The 16,970-nt window shown below is 33.3% G+C and overlaps 1 protein-coding gene across 1 annotated transcript in view; it reads right to left on the bottom strand.

The window, feature by feature from the left end:
• Nucleotides 1-4,826: 4,826 nt before the first annotated feature.
• LOC133201911 (secretin receptor-like) overlaps nt 4,827-16,970 on the bottom strand; it is a 48,529-nt gene continuing 36,385 nt past the window's right edge. The window contains exons 5-13 of the mRNA XM_061337703.1: nt 16,720-16,814; nt 10,368-10,536; nt 9,713-9,869; nt 8,420-8,480; nt 6,418-6,487; nt 6,037-6,128; nt 5,755-5,896; nt 5,503-5,544; nt 4,827-5,217 (exon numbers count right to left, since the gene is read on the bottom strand). Coding sequence (XP_061193687.1) covers nt 4,903-5,217; nt 5,503-5,544; nt 5,755-5,896; nt 6,037-6,128; nt 6,418-6,487; nt 8,420-8,480; nt 9,713-9,869; nt 10,368-10,536; nt 16,720-16,814 — 1,143 coding nt within the window. The 3' untranslated portion in view covers nt 4,827-4,902. The remainder of the gene's footprint in view (nt 5,218-5,502; nt 5,545-5,754; nt 5,897-6,036; nt 6,129-6,417; nt 6,488-8,419; nt 8,481-9,712; nt 9,870-10,367; nt 10,537-16,719; nt 16,815-16,970) is intronic.

Genomic DNA, 16,970 nt, shown 5'->3' with positions numbered 1-16,970 from the left:
TCTTGAATAAATTTCTAATCAAATGAGTGGCTTTTTTTTTTTTTTGCAAGCAAGATTTTGTTTAGCTTCCAATCCTTACTGGAACAAAAGGTAAAGCTTTCATTGCTAATTTGTCGTTGCCTCTCTTGTTTTCTTAGAAGTAAAATTTGTTGATGATATTATGAATATGTATATATAAGTTGGAATTCTAAATTCGAAACAAGATGTGTTTGTGAAACACTGATGGCAGCTTATGGCGAAGGTTAAAGTTTCTTCAAATGCAAGTCAAAATCCAGGCCAAAAGATAAAAAAATGTTGATACCCTAAGAAAGGTCTTGTCTCGAGGAATACACCTGTAAAATTTGAAAGACCTAGATACAACTGTTCAAAAGTAATGGTGAAGGTTAAAGTTTTTTAAATAAAAGTCAAGATCAAGGTCAAAGTGGTTGGTATCCAAAGGAAGATCTTGTCACAAGGATTACATATGTGAAGTATGAAAGCCCTAGCACCAACTACTCAAAAGTTATGGCCAAGGTTAAAGTTTTTCAAAAGTAGGTCAAACTCCTAGGTCAAGGTCAAAGGGTCAAAGTGGTTGGTATTGAAAGAAGGTCTTGTCACAAGTATTACATATGTGAAGTATGAAAGCCCTAGCATCAACAATTCAAAAGTTATGGCCAAGGTTTAAGCTTTTTCAAAAGTAGGTGAAACTCCAAGGTCAAGGTCAAAAGGTCAAAGTGGTGGTTGGTATCCTAAGGAAGGTCTTGTCGCAAGGATTACATATGTGAAGTATGAAAGCCCTAGGTCCAACCATTCAAAAGTTATGGCCAAGGTTAAAGTTTTTCAAAAGTAGGTCAAACTCTTAGGTCAAGGTCAAAGGGTCAAAGTGGTTGAAATCCAGAGGAAGGTCTTGTCACAAGGAATACACATGTGAAGTTTGAAACCCTAAGCACCAACTGTTCAAAAGTTATGGCCAAGGTTAAAGTTTTTTCAGAAGTAGGTGAAACTCCAAGGTCAAGGTCAAAATTGTTGGTATCCAAAGGAAGGCCTTGTCACAAAAAATACACATGTGAAGTTTGAAACCCCAAGCACCAACTGTTCAAAAGTTATGGCCAAGGTTAAAGTTTTTCAAAAGTAGGTCAAACTCAAAGGTCAAGGTCAAAAGGTCAAAGTTGTTGGCATCCAAAGGAAGGCCTTGTCACAAAGAATACACATGTGAAGTTGAAACCCCAAGCACCAACTGTTCAGAAGTTATGGCCAAGGTTAAAGTCTCATAAAATTTTGCAAAGTGGGTCAAACTCCAAGATCAAGGTCAAAAGGTCAAATATGATGGTACCCAAAGAAAGGTCATGTCACAAGGAATGCACATGTGAAATATGAAAGTCATAGCTCCAACCAATCAAAAGTTATGGGCAAGGTTAAAGTTGACAACAGGCAGACAGACAAACAGACAAACAGACAAACGGACAAACAGATAAACAGACAAACAGACAGACAGGACAAAAACAATATATCCCCGGGATCTTTCGATCCCGGGGCATAAAAAGGCTTTAACAAAGAACAAGAGCACCTTTGATTTGGATTCGGCAGGAATCAGGACGCACTTGAAAAGTGAAAATTTCATAGATGAGACACATGATAATTTAGCATTCTATTGATGATTCGGGTTCTTGTAATACACAAAAAGGAAAGGAAATATCCCGATACGTTTTGATTTGCCAAAATATTTCTTGAAATATGGCTAGACGAGACATTTAGTACAAAATGTTGCTTTTTTTCACACGTTTTATATAAATTTGCCATCTCAGGGTCATCCTTCTAAGATTTTAAAGCGTTATTTGTGTGCAATTAAACTGAGAGAAACGAACAAACATTTTTAAAAACAAAAAAAAAAATTGAGAGAAGACCCAGAGACTATAATACTTTTTAACTTTTTCCAGAATAATCGCATTGTGCAAATGATGTGTCTTCTTGTCATTTTAAAACCCAGGTACAGTGTGTAGCGATGATAGCACTGTGGTGTACTTTACTGTGGCTAAACCTGGTTATTTCGTGCAGCTTATTTCAAATCCAAAGACCAATAACTCCTTTTCTTATTAGGTTGGAAAGTCATCGGACTTGGCGTTCTGAATTCCTTGTGTGCACATGTTTTCTAGAATATTCCTTTTCATTCCGTAATTTGAATAAAGTAGAAGATAAAATTTTTATAAGAATTAATCAATCATCATCTGGTGATTTATTGTCAAATAGACATTAGTATGCTTCGTGCATCCAGATCTTCGAAGGCAAGGAACCCTTAATCTGGGAAAAGGATTAAGAATTCTGCCTCTAGGCCAAAAAAGCAGCGTGTAGCCGAAGCAATTCATTCAGGTGCTGAACATGAAGTCATCATCGTGGAGCAGGCACCGATTGTGACACAGAGTCAGACTGTATCCACTGCAGCACCTTTACTTCCCTTGCAACCTGCTGAAATTGTTCCCGCTCAAAATAATAAAGGTACAGTTCAATTTGACCCTCTGGATATTTTGCCAAATCCATTTATCAGTGCAGTATCACCCCTTCGCAGTGCATTTGACCAAAAAAAAAACGTAAAGGAAAAAAATTACAACAATCAGTTCATTAATTTTGGTATTCTTCTTTTTCATGACCCAACTTAACGCAGCAAAATCAGGTTGTGTTTGAAGATGGAGTATCTCAGGTCTAACCCAAGTATAAGGAGTAAAAAAAATTCAAACCTGTCCCAATTACTAGATGCTTTTGCAATTTTTGTATCAGCTTATTTAGTTAAGCATCCATCTCGAGCAATTTCATTGTTTAGATATATAGCATTGATAAAGAGGGGAGCAAAAAAATCAAAGGCAATTGGACAGGTTATGATATTCATTTCAGGCTCAAAAATCTTCCAACACCTCTTTGAGTTGGGCCTCTGTTGATACAGAGTTGTGGATGATTTATATAAAACTTTCACTGCTTCTACTAACCCTTGTATCAAGTCAGTAGTCAATGCATCCCCGCAATAAATGTTACCATTATAATTATCAGGGTATCTGCAACACGTCTAATTGCAATTATTTACATAGTTGTCTTATATGAATTCAACCGGAAGTGACGCCTTAAAGTCCAGAAATGTCTGGATCGAACTGGAATTTGTCAAGAAACAATTTTTCATGTTATTTTTTTTTGTAATTTGCCTAAATTTTATTTTTATTTATTTAGAATAAAAACTCTAAACACTTTACTTTCGACATACGTCGTCCGTTGGGAGACCTACTGGTTGCTTTGCAACGAACTTTGCACTAGTTATTGTTAATTATTTTTTTTTTCTTACCGATTTCGAATTCGTATAGCATCATAGAAGCAAAGTTATTCAAAATGACAAGTAGCGGCTAGAGAATTAATTAAAAGTTGTAAAAATGACGTTACTTCCGGTCATACTGCAACCTCGATCTCATTTCCTTGAAATTTAGACGGGAGACTTATTTGTAGCTTTGCAACAAGCTCGTCTAATTATTATACCCCACGCAACAAGTTGCGTGAGGTATAATGTTTTTGACCCGTCCGTCAGTCAGTCAGTCCGTCAGTCCTGTTTTTTTGTCAGCGCAACTCCTCGTAAACCGCTGCACAGAATTTCGTCAAACTTTGCAGATATTTAGGACACAATGTACAGATGTGCATATTACCAGGAAATTCCAATTCCTTTATTTTTCCCTTAAGAGTTTTGCCTATTATTGAAGAAACTTTCCAGCTAGGTAATAAGGAAATCCACTGGAATCAGCTTTATAGTTAGCTTTTGTAATGAAATTTTATGTGAAATATTTTATGACCTTGAAAGACCCCTATTGATTTTGAGATCAATATATTAATGATTTAACACACACACACACACACACCCTCACACACACAATCTTGGATAGTTCTAACCCCCCCCCCCCCCCCATTCAAATTGGTGCTTTGCCTTAAATAATTTCATAAGTACAGTATATAAACAAATTCTTATGACTACATCATAATTTTGTTACCATCAATTATTTAAATGTGTAAGTTGTCATGTGTTGGACATGGACTTACACTCATTAACAAATCGAAATCAATGAGGAATTTAAATAACAGTTTGTCAGCATAACTCCTGCACTGAATTTCCTGAAACTTTGTAGGTATTTCAGACATAATGTATAGATATACATGTATAACCAAGAAATTTTGATTCCATTATTTATCTAGAAACTTCAGCCCAATTAAATTTGTAACATACAAAGATTTGAATGTCCTTATATGCAAGGAGTTTTGATGTGATGATTTTTTGCAAGTAATGCCCCTTTTTGAATTATTCATGTACTGTGTATTTAAAGTGCACTGTGCCATTCATTACGTGTTGCATTTTTGAGTTATGGGGGGAGCGTGGGGTATGTGAGCTTGCTCACTTTTTCTTTCATTATTATCATTTCAATGTGTGCCGGCTGTAGGTATTCTCATTTGCCCTCTGTACGTCTACTTAAATTTACATGAAATGCAATACTTACCGTGTAATCATTTTAATTCATGGGGGTCAATATTCTTAGGCAACCAAAATTTTACTTGTGTTTTTTTTTTTTTTTTGGGGGGGGGGGGTTAAATCGTGGGTTACTCGCTTATACAGTGGATTCAATGAATCAATTGTTTTCAAAATAAAATAAATGCTCGTAGGGATGTATATTCGTGGCTTAGGTGACACACAAAATCCACGAACATTGGTTCCCCACGAAGAATGATGATTCCACAGTACATTGTATACACCAGTGTTTTTGCTTCACTGGTTAATTGCTGGCTATAAATCAATGGAGACAGAAATGTAAAAAAAAAATAGTGTTTAATTTTCCAACAAGTGACACAAAACATAAAATAGATAAAACATAAAATTTTCTAAAGTTTGTAACTAACAACAAAAGGCTACAAACAGCTTTGTGCTCGTCTTAATTTGTCATCATGTTTCACAAAATTTCTACAAAGATGACCTTTGGAATCCACTTGCCACATACAATAACAGGACTCTGGCGGGTATTTAGCTGATTGCAATAGCAGGCTGCTGCTATTATCCGCAGAGGACCTCCTAGCAGTGTCTAATTGGTAACTATTTGGTGGGTGACTATTTTTATTTTGACAGATACACCTTAATGATCCGCCTTGACTTGAATGTCTATAATATCTTCTATATCTGTAGTATGGTCCACGGTTACATAATCTTTTCATGATTTCCATTTGAACCTTTAAACGAAAAGAAAAAAAACACCACTGAATTTAATTACTGGACTTGATCGTTTTATAGATATAAAAAAAAAATAAATCTCCAAACGGCTTGTACTGTTTACGCAGATGTCAAGATCTAATGATAAGAAAGGTCAAATATAAAGATTTCATTTTTTTTTTTTTTTTTTTTTTTTTTTTTGTAAACATACATGTACACATAAAAAATATTTTTCAAAGTGATTTTACTGTTAATGCTAATGTTAGTACATTAAAATGATGTAACCATTTAGTTGTCATACTTACCTCATTGTTCATAAAGCAAAATAAAATTGCCACAAGTAGTCCCTAAAAAATTAAATGGTCCGGATAAATTAATCACTCATTTTCTTATAGAATTATGTTTAATTTTTTTTCTAAATGTTTAAGTATCATATATATTTCACAGTCATTAAACAGGAAAAATACTTAAAAATATATAATAATAACATGAAGGTGTTTCAATGTTGAACCTTTTATATTATGCTTATGTATCTTTTATTTATCTAAATTTCTCACCTGAAAAGAATTTAGAAACATTTCGAAATAAAGCTTTACAACTTCTGCTTCCGGGGAGATATGTTCATCCGGAAGTCCCAAAAACACCACGTAATGGACACCAAATAATGGAATAAGCACCAGTGTTGATTTCGCCAGTCGCCTGTAAAATTTTCTGACTTAGCAAACTTAAAGAGCAACCACATTGGAATGTTATCATTTATTTTTGTAAAGCATCATTATCTAGGAAATCTTTTTTAATCCTAATTCGAATTGACCGGATTTATTGTAAACTAGACTAACCTGTATTTATGTCTTTTAGCTGTCTTTGAAATCGGCGTCTTCATTTTGGTAAATAATGCACGTAGAATATTTATAAAAAATATGAAATTTATCTGCAAATAAGAGAACGTAAAAAAGAATTAAAATCAAGAAAAAAATATGAAAGAATTTTACTGCATATCACTAGTGTAAGAAATAAATCTAATTCACATACCGTCATTAACAATAAAAACAAATACAGAGAAGAATCGGAAGTCTGAATTGAAATTAAATTTTCAATCAAAAAACAGAGTGTTTTTGATCTGATTACCCCCCCCCCCCCCCCATTACTAAGGTTGTCATACTTTGATTGAATTCCGTATAAAAATTAAATGTAAATTAAAATGATGCCAAAATACGTACAACGGTAACGAGCACCACGGGAGCTTGGAGGATCCACCGATACCCAGGTGAGGGATTCGTATTCCAACAGCTGAAAAGGAGGTGGGACATTTAGAAGAAATGTCACGAACTATGTATAGATAGTTTTCAGTAGGCCCAAATTAGCAAGAGTTATTTCCCGTTGGCCGCCATATTGGAGGTCAACATGCTCATATTCCTTCATTTTTCAACCAACTTTAACTTTTTTATACTGGCCATTGTGAGGTAGGAAGCATTGTTTTTCTGAAAAATATACATTTATTAAAGCCTCCTTTATTTCATGATTGTTATTCTATAAAGATTTTTCCCTAAATATATCTGCTACACCCTCTTAGATTTGGTAAGACAAAGAGGAAAAATTACCAGGTTGACCACCAAGATAGCAGTCAAAGGAAATAACTCGGAGAGAAAATATGTCATATGAAAACTATCTATTACACACCATGTAATACGTAATATATGTAGAAAGTTATACGCATCATGTAATATGTAATATGTAATATAAACTACGTAAAACACACCATGTTATACTACCATGTATTGTGAATATATAAATAAATATGTAAAACGCACTATGCAATATATGCATGAATCATGAAATACGTACCATGTAATACCTACTAAATGCATGTGATAGGAAGGTGGTACTTACCTTGTATTGACATATATGTAAATCTTAAAATGATATCAAAACAATTACATATTGTGTATTGTAATTTGTCGAAAATTTTGCAAAAATGAGAATCAAAGAATGTCACTAAATGTAGTTTATTAAAGTATTCTAGCAAGAATATAATTATCTAAAGATTGCTTCATCATCTTCAGTTTTTTATCAACCTTGTTTTTCACAGCTATCTCTACATTTACAAAGTAGTCTTAGGGTAAAATGTTCATCTTGGGCTGTCCACATTCCAACTTAGCTTTGGTTTTATAGCTTATATTCATTTAGCGTTAATTTCAATCACACAAGATGTTTTATATAATTTTATACAAGTACCGCCACTAAATTTTATTTTTATCTGAAAAAAAGAAGTTTGCCGCTCTTTACATGTAGGTCCTAGCTAAAATTTAAAATGTTTCAAATTACTGCATTATTTTTCTCAACTACAATCATCTTCGATTATTGTTTTATTAAAACGTATAAATTGATGATGCATGTTACAATTGTTCAAAATATATATGTGCAGCAATCACGCACACGGATTTAGTTTTAGGCACCAGACTGTGATATTTATAAGGTAGTTGTTATAGTTTCTATTTTAACTGATGCATCAATTTTGTCTGAAAAAATACCTCAAACATCAATTATTTGAGTAATCAACAGGAAAAAATTAGCTGATAATTTTATTTAGAACAATAATGTCTTCTGATATTAGAGCACCTGGGTCCAACGTAAAAGAAAAACATTGGAATTTGAGAGCTGTTTGTTGAGAATTGATGCATGGGAAATAACTATCTAATTCTTTGTATGTCTTCTAATAGAAAAAGCAATGTTGTAATAATTCAGTTACATAACAGTACTTTTCTTTTGTATTATAGATTAAGATTAAGTTTATTTATATATCATTGTTATACCGACTATTTGAGAGACATTTATAAATGAACCCGTAGAGAGTGTTTACAAATGTCTGTTTATGTTAAAGTTACATGTATGCGTCAGTATTTAATTCCTTCACATTTTCTTCCTGTTTCATAAGGAACACATGATAACAGTGCGAATAGGAGTGATTGTACTATCAAATTAGGATTGAACACTTATCCCAAATATATAGTTAAATCATTATTATTCAAAGTCACATCACAATTTCCCCCAGTAAAACATTAAATAGGATCAAAATTGATAGAAAAGGTCATCTATATATTCAGACTGCCATAAGAATGAAGGAATTGTAATTACAAGACATATTTTGTTCTAAAATTAATTACTTTGCAAGAGTTTAAAAGAAAACGCCTTGTTACTGCATTAAAAGTAGTAAACACTTACTAGACATTCTCCAGGAGTACTCGTATGATAATCCATGGAATGATAAAAACGATGGGTACAACTGAAATAAGAAAATGTTAACCAGATTTAGTTCGTTGTGATATTCACATAAAATCTAATAATTTTTGTCCCTCAATATCCCCTTGATTAAGCATCTTTTATTCAGATAATAAGTTCTAATTTCATATAGAAAGGAAGGGGAATTCTTCCTTTCAAATGGCTCTTCTAATGAAGCCATGGACATCAATGGTACATTTTTATGATTAGGAGATTAAGAATATAAACTTCGTACACCACAATCTATATAGAGGTACCACTAACCTCATTCTGTACGGTTACTATGTCCTTTACAGGGTTACTATTTACTTCATCCTATTCAGAGGTACCACTTACCTCATCCTAAACAAAGGTTTAACCAATTATCATCTTATATAGAGGTACCACTTTTCCATCCTATTCAGATGTACCACTTACGTCATCCTATACAGAGGTACATATTGTACCACTTACGTCATCCTATAAAGAGGTACCACCTATCCCACCCTACATATGTACAGAGGTATACCATTCATCCCATCCATTACAGAGTTATCTCTTACCCCATCCCATAAAGAAATACTAATTTCCCATCCTAAATGAAAGTATCAATTACTCGGTCCTATACAGAAGTTAGCACGTACCCCATCCTAAACAGAGGTATCACTCCATCCTTTACACAAGTACCACTTATCCAAGCCAATACAAAGGTATCACTTTCCCATCCTTTTACTGAGGTAACATTTTAATTTCCTGCAGAGGCATCCATTCTATACAGAAGTACAAAGTACCTCATTCTAAACATATACACGCCTACCCTATTTAATATAGAGATATACTACTTAACCCACCCTATACCAAAGTAACACTTACTTTATCCTTTACAGATGTATCAGTTACCCGATCTTTAACAGGGATGCCACTTACCTAATTCAATACAAATTTACTTCTACAAGTTATGCCATCTTATACAGTGGCACCACTTAGTCCATCCAATACAGAGTTGCCTCCTACCAAATCTATTCAGAGATAAAATTTATCCCATGATATACAAATGTACCACATAGACATATCAAACCCTACATAGAGGTACCACTTACCCTATCTTAAACTCAGGGTCCACTCACCCAGTCTTAGAGGGACCACTTTTCCAATCCTTAACAGAGGTTACACTCACCCCATCCAATACAGAGGTACCACTTACCCAGTCTTAAACAGAGGGACCACTTTTCAATCCTTAACAGAGGTTACACTCACCCCATCCAATACAGAGGTACCACTTGACACTACTCCGCTCGGAGAAGACAGACACCATGATGAGTGTATGTAAGTGTAGACCTTCAACAAATATCCACATATAACTAGCCATCAGAACGTAATGAAACACCGTAAACAGCATCTTACACTCCCAATGCTGCAAAAAGAAATACAGGTACCATCATTATAATCAGCCTGAAGATTAAGAATAGTTTGATGATTGATTGAGGGCTTAAAGCTAATTTTTTTAACGATATAATGTAGAATTTGGAACACATCTAAATTGTTTAACTTTTCTTGTAATTTTTTTAAAATCATATCTCTGTTTTACTTGCCACCACTACATGAACCTATAGATTTTAAATCGAATTGCTCATAATGCCGATTATAAACATTAATCATTTTATTTACAGCATGTGCTAAGAACACAACAGGGATAAGACACGATAATCATACATTATTCCATTAAGGAATAAACATTTGAACATTTAATCACGCATTTTACAGGAATTGGTATATTGGTTTCATCCAGTTTTGTATCAATGGATGTTAAACCATATGTTGCAATGTACATGTACATGTATACATGTGCATTTTTTAAAAAAGTTATGTTCAAAATACTTATTTTTTTAGATTTTATATCAAAACTACCTACCGGCCCTTCTTCAATGAATATTACTCTTTCATATGGTGTTTCTTCAACATCAAATGGCAGACCCAGGCCTTGCACCAGAAGGTTTTCTTTTAGCAGAGAAATAAGTGCCCTTAGCATGAAGGCAATAAAGAGATTGAGATGAACTGTGTTTCTTGGACAATGAAGACGTCTACAACATGAAGAAAAAACCTATCTGTACAACAAATAAGAGTCTGAAGTTTCCATAGTAGTAATTAAGATGCTACGGAAATATAGTAATTGTTAGCTAACAAAAGAGAATAGCACATGTCGATATTCTGGGATTGTTTACAGAATTTTAAACACTGTGATATTTCATTAGAACCTGTAGCATATGCAAGTTTGGCCTTTGATCATGTTTGTAATCAAGTGTGTTCTGATGTCAAAGAATTCTCTTTGTGATTCACGTAAAATAAACCAAGGATAGCGATTACAATTCACTACAATTTACATGACTATAATATCAAATAAAGTGTTACTGGAATAAATTGTGGAGTTGAAAACGTCATGCTTAATAAATTAATTCCATCAATGAATGTAATCCCAAATGATCCTATTGGTTTCCTTGTCATGACCCGGATTTTGTCATCAAGTTTTATTGTTTCTTTTCTCACTAGAAATCACGACCATCATTAAAACTGCTTCGATAGGGTTTCTGTTTTTGCAGTTATTTCACTTATCTGTTATCCTATTTATGAAAAGGAAGACACTTCCCTTTTGGCACACATTAATGATGTGCAAGGACGTAGTGACAGAAACTACGCCAGTGAAAGCGTCTAAATCAGAGAAAACGATATTTGCACACGGTAATCCCAGCGAACATAGATAGCATTGTTATTTCGCTCACTGTTATACACTGGAAATATATACAACACCTTTTCAGTTAATGTCTTTATTAAATTACTTGTTCAAATACCACGCCGAGTGAGACTAAATATTTATATTAGATTTCAACGGCTTGGTTACTTTTGAAAATGACATTCAATGTTAAAATTTAAGGAGAAAGATGATCTGCTGGAAATAGATTTTAGCTTTAAATTTATACATTCACATAATCAAAATGAATATATGTTCTAATACTTATTGTATAAGTAATGAACATCGGTATCTCGAACACGGTTATCTCGAATACTATGGGTAAAGTCGAATTGATTTGGAAGTCCAAAGTACTTTTTCTTTAAGTTCTTTGCCCTCAATATCTCGAACCCTCGGATATTTTGAAGTTTTTCTCGGTCCCATTAATTGAGTTTGAGATAGTGAGATCTAGCTGTACCTATAATTACTGTACCGATTTATTATATATACTGTATGTTAATTTCGAATTATCCTCGCCAGGTTGCAAAGTATTAATTCTTCCTTTATGCCCAGATACTCAGTTATTTTCAGTAAATAAGAATGTAAATTATAATTTAATGACCATATTTATTGTCAAATCTCATAACGGACACTGCTATACTTAGCACACAGAGTGTATACTTACAACGTGTTTGTTCTTTTAATATGTATATTTGAGTGGTTTTTTTGTTGAAATCACTTGCTTAACGCTGTGCTAATTTTCTTTCCTTTAGGTATTGTACTCAAATTGTGTGTTCGAAGTGGCATATAGGCCAGATGTCCGGGTGTTCGATTCATTTTCAATTAATCTGCCTGTTAACATAATGTCCGAGAATGTACGCATGTCACTATAAATAAACTACATACTAGTCTTATACTTACTGTACTGTCAACTGTACTCATTGAACCAGTACCTTTACTTATGGCACCAGTGCTATGCTTAGTGAAGCAGTATGTAATGGTTATAAGCCGAAAACTGTCCAATATGTCAGACATTAAACGGCTCGAGGCGCTTTAGCGCCGAGGAAAGTGTAATATCTGACATAATGGTCAGTTTTCGGCTTATAACTTACTTAAAACATTTCAGCAATGTCGAATACTCCCATTGTTAGCTTATTGGACACCTACAGGTAAACTGGTCTCGTTCTGCTTTGGAGACTTTACCTGGGCTGTTCATTAAATTAGGCCAAAGAAAACGAGTTTTTAAATTTATAACTGTAGTAACCAAATAGTAGGAATCATTGAGTCACCGTTTTATATGTAATGGTTATAAGCCTAAAAATGTCCATTATGTCAGCTATTAGACAGTCTAATCTCGGACATAATCTAATATCGGACATAATGGTCAGTTTGAGGTTTATAACGTACTTAAAACATTTCACCAATGTCGAACACTTCCATTGTTAACTTATTTTACAGCCACAAGTAAACCGGTCTCGTTCAGCTTGGATTACTTTACCTGGCACTGTTCGTTAAGTTAGGACAAAGAAAACTAGTTTTGGTTTTGGTTTTTCTTCTGTACTTTTTCAATAGTAGGAATCATCGAGACATGTTATATATCGATAACGCATTGCGACATTTTGATATATGCTACGCATGCGTAAAAGTTAGTTCTATTAAATTCGTGACAATTTATTCATTTTACAACGCAACAACCACGGATGACGACGTACATTTTAAACAAAGACTTCTTCAGATTCAGATGTTTTGACAATGCCATTAATTGAGAACACCAAAATGAAAACTTAAGTTCAAGTTTTCTACTGTGAAATTCGTATATATTCTTATATTTCGGAATTTGCAAGAAACAGTTTCTCATTTACATGTAATTTTTGTAAAGCAACAGGATTTAAAGGATTTTACTCCAACCATTCTTTAAGCATTTTCTGTGAAATTGGGAGATTATTTCTGATGTATTTTTTTTCTTCAAAATGCAACAAACAGTTTCTCTATTAAACTCGGAAGGATTTTACTCCAGCCCACTCCTTAAAGTAACGACAGACACTCGCTCAAACAACGCGGGACAAGATGGACAAATGGTCATAAATCACCGAACGAAAATACAGAATCAGTTGAAATTTCGTGAGCGGAATAGTTAAAGGCGGAAAAATAGATGTTTAAATAAGCAAAAAAGTCCAAGGTTATGGATAACTGATTCTTCTGTTGTGTCCCCAAGATTCTGTGAATGTTCCGTGTATCAATCATTGTGACATGAATCTAGTAATGAAAGGTGAATTTAGGAAATTTATGACCGGGGCCACGGATTCTTCTACAATCATGAATGAAATATCGAACAGTATTCAGGCTCAAAAGTCCATCAAACAATACAAAATAGGAGCATGTGAGACATTCAATTCACTGTGGATTATATGTGCCGTTTCCAATAGATTTTTTTGTGAAATATTTACATTTTACGCTATTAATTTCCTACATTGTTCATATTAAATTGTTTGATTTACCATTGCCTTTTCAGTGCTGTTTATTTATTTGTTGCCCTTTGTTCTCATTTGAATGTTACCTGTACCTGTCCAATAAGTTGAATCTTATTGGACACCTACAGGTAACTTATTGGACGGAGTGCAGGACAATAAGACATTTAATGAACCAGGTTTAACAAAAGATGGCGTCACAAAAATGTTTTAATTATAAATATGAACACTAATTTTGTTTAGTCTTATTTATCCGCATTGCAATATATTTAGATTTATCCCATGTTTACCCCTTTATCCCGTGGATTTGACTCATTGGATAAATTTTTCATAATCCACAGTTGTGACGTCACAATGGTTTTTGCGTTAGCGCGATGAAGTAAAATAAAGTGGAGTCCTATATAAAACAGTGTAAAACATTGGTTGTGAAGTATTAAACATGGGATCCTATATATATACTACGCATGCTTTAAAGTTAGTTCTATTAAATTCTTGACAATTTATTCATTTTACAACGCAACACTATGGATGAGGTTGTATATTTTAAAACAACGACTTTTTCAGATTTATATATTTATGACAATGTTATGAAGAACAGCAAAACGCAAGCTAAAGCATGAAGTTTTCTATCGTGATATCCGGAGATATTCTTATATTTCCGAGTTTGCAAGAAACAGTTTCTCGATTGTGAAAACAACAAGGTCCGCCGTCATAAAACTTTGAGAATTCTCAAAAAAATTCTCAGACTTGAGAACATTCTCAGACTTAAGTATGTTTTATGACGGCGGACCCAGGATTTCAAGAATTTTACTACAACCATTCTTGAAGCTTGATTTTTTTTCTAAGAATCAGTCAAAATTTGGTGAACGGAATAGTTAAAGGAAGGAAAATGGATGTTCAAGTAAGCAAAAAAGCCCAAGGATGTATGTAAGGAAATACATACATTTTTTTCTTCTTTTGTGTCCACACTTCTGAGAATGTTCCGTGAATCAAACAATGTGAAATAGTGAGTAATGAACGGTGAATTAATGGATATAAAGATCGGTGTCACGGATTCCTTTACATTTCCTTTGAGACATTTTCACCGTGGATTATTCATGCAAATTTGCAAAGGATTATTTTGTGAAATATTTATAATTTCTACATTGCTCATATACTAAATTGTTTGATTTATCAAAGTTCTTTCTGTGCTGATTATTTATCTGCGTCGCCCTTTGTTTATTTTTCAATGTTACCTGTAGCTTTCCAATTAGTTGAATCTTATTGGATACCTACAGGTAACTTATTGGACGGAGTGCGGGACAATAAGAAATCTGCTGGACCAGGTTAAAGAAAAAATGAGGTCACAAAATTGTTCTAACAGTACTTATTGTAGGGGCATCTATTCCTTTCGTACCAAATACAATATACTTTTTGTACCAGTATCTATATCTACTGTAGCAATATGTATTATTATTGTACCAATGCACATATCTATTGTATTAATAGGTATATTCATTGCAACAACACCAGTGCTCATTAGACTAATAACTATACTTAACAATTAAGCATACATGTTGTTTATAAAATCATATCAGTTAAAATCTGAGTTTGTATATATATATTATATATATTCCCATGCTAGGTAATTATACACATAGTTACTATGTGTGATTGTGATTGCTTGTATTTAACTGTATTCATAGGTTTTGCTTCTAATAGACTTATTTTCCCGATCTCTAAACTTCATCTTACCCTCTTATATTAACCGTTATATACCTAATCATTTTATAACTTTCAATAAATTTATTGCACTACAAATTTATATTAACTATTGTTTTTCGTCTAAAATACGTCTACGAAAAAAGCCTGCTACAAATACAATGTTTAGAATAAAGGCACTGAACTGGGTTTTTTTATCGTATATGATTTATATGTTAAGAAGCTCAAATCAAATCCTTTTGAATGCCTTTAATGAACCGTGTACCTGTGAGTCCACAACTAAATGCATGTAAGCCTTTCGTCTGAATAATGTCTTCTTGATTTACAAAAAAGAAAGAAATCCCACCTTGTTATTAACTCTCTTTGATTGCTACAGATGTTTTGATGTTGGCAAATTAATTCACACAGTCCATCTTTTGTTGTTAATTTACCATTATTTGAGATTTGTTTGTAAAAAAAAAAATAATGTATGGCAGCTCCATATTCCATCCTGCTTTATAACAATAACGTTTGATTTGCCCACTTTTGTGTCTAGCGAGCTCTCTTTTGTTTTGCTGACATCAAGGTAATAGATACCATGGTGACTATTAAACAAAATTCCTCTCTAACGGATTAGACATTGATTAAAAAATAATTGGAGAGTCCCAAATCTGGTTAAAAGATTACTTTGGTTCGGAAATACAGAAAAAATCACATGATTTTACGTTGGAGTGGTAATTTGTACAGAATCAATAAATATGCCGTATAATTTTTTTAATGCAAGCTCTGTAATTTTATCAGCTGATTCTGCAATACAAGTACGTATGTGTCTGATATGTCAAATTGAATTAAAAGGTTCCCCAATTGCAAATTAAGTTGGAAGCCGTCTTGATTTGAGATTCATCATTCCTCTGATCATTCATGAAAAATTTTGCTCGGATGCATAATATTCTCAAAATGAAATATAATTTATAGTTAAAATGCGAAATAAGTATACCTTGTTGGGCAAAATTTAAAAGAAACCGAATGACCTTTAAGCCCGGCAATTTTTTTAAAAAGAATTGTCTATTCCAGTGAGAGTTATTTCTCTTAACAGAGGGTCAGTGAACCTCAATTAAAAAAAATAGAGTTTCTTCCAGGGAATTGACTTTTAATTTAATCAATCAAGAAGTATTTTCACATTACAGTTATCACGATACACCTCTAAAGTGTGAAAAGGTGAGGCATGAAATGTCCATCTTAGTAATATTATTAGTAAATACCTTTTGATTTTTATATATATGTAATAGTAGCTGAAATCTCGAACCAATACCCAGCATCTGGCAAAGATGATTAAGATGATTGTACATTGAATTATTGATGTTTCACTTGAATTTGAAGTTGAATCTTACTTGAAATAGACCATAATGAAGACAGCGACAGAGAGTGTTGCAAATGACAAGCCATATCCTATATTGTACATCAGACGAATGTGTTCCATATGTGTCTACAATATAAAAGAGTGGTAAGTAATTCATTTATTCCCAACTAAAGTCAAAATAATCTTTAAAAAAATAATGAAACGTATTTATTTCTGTGTAATATGCCTTCCACCCACCACCCCGCCCTAGAAACTAAAATAAAATGAACAATTAATCCTTGG

This window comes from Saccostrea echinata, unplaced genomic scaffold, assembly GCF_033153115.1.
Source record: "Saccostrea echinata isolate AGI-Se365-2 ecotype Australia unplaced genomic scaffold, CSIRO_AGI_Sech_v1 ptg000046l, whole genome shotgun sequence".
Taxonomy (NCBI): Eukaryota; Metazoa; Mollusca; class Bivalvia; order Ostreida; family Ostreidae; genus Saccostrea; species Saccostrea echinata.
The sequence above is the reverse complement of the archived record's forward strand: the minus strand, read 5'-3'. Positions and strand labels throughout refer to the sequence as shown.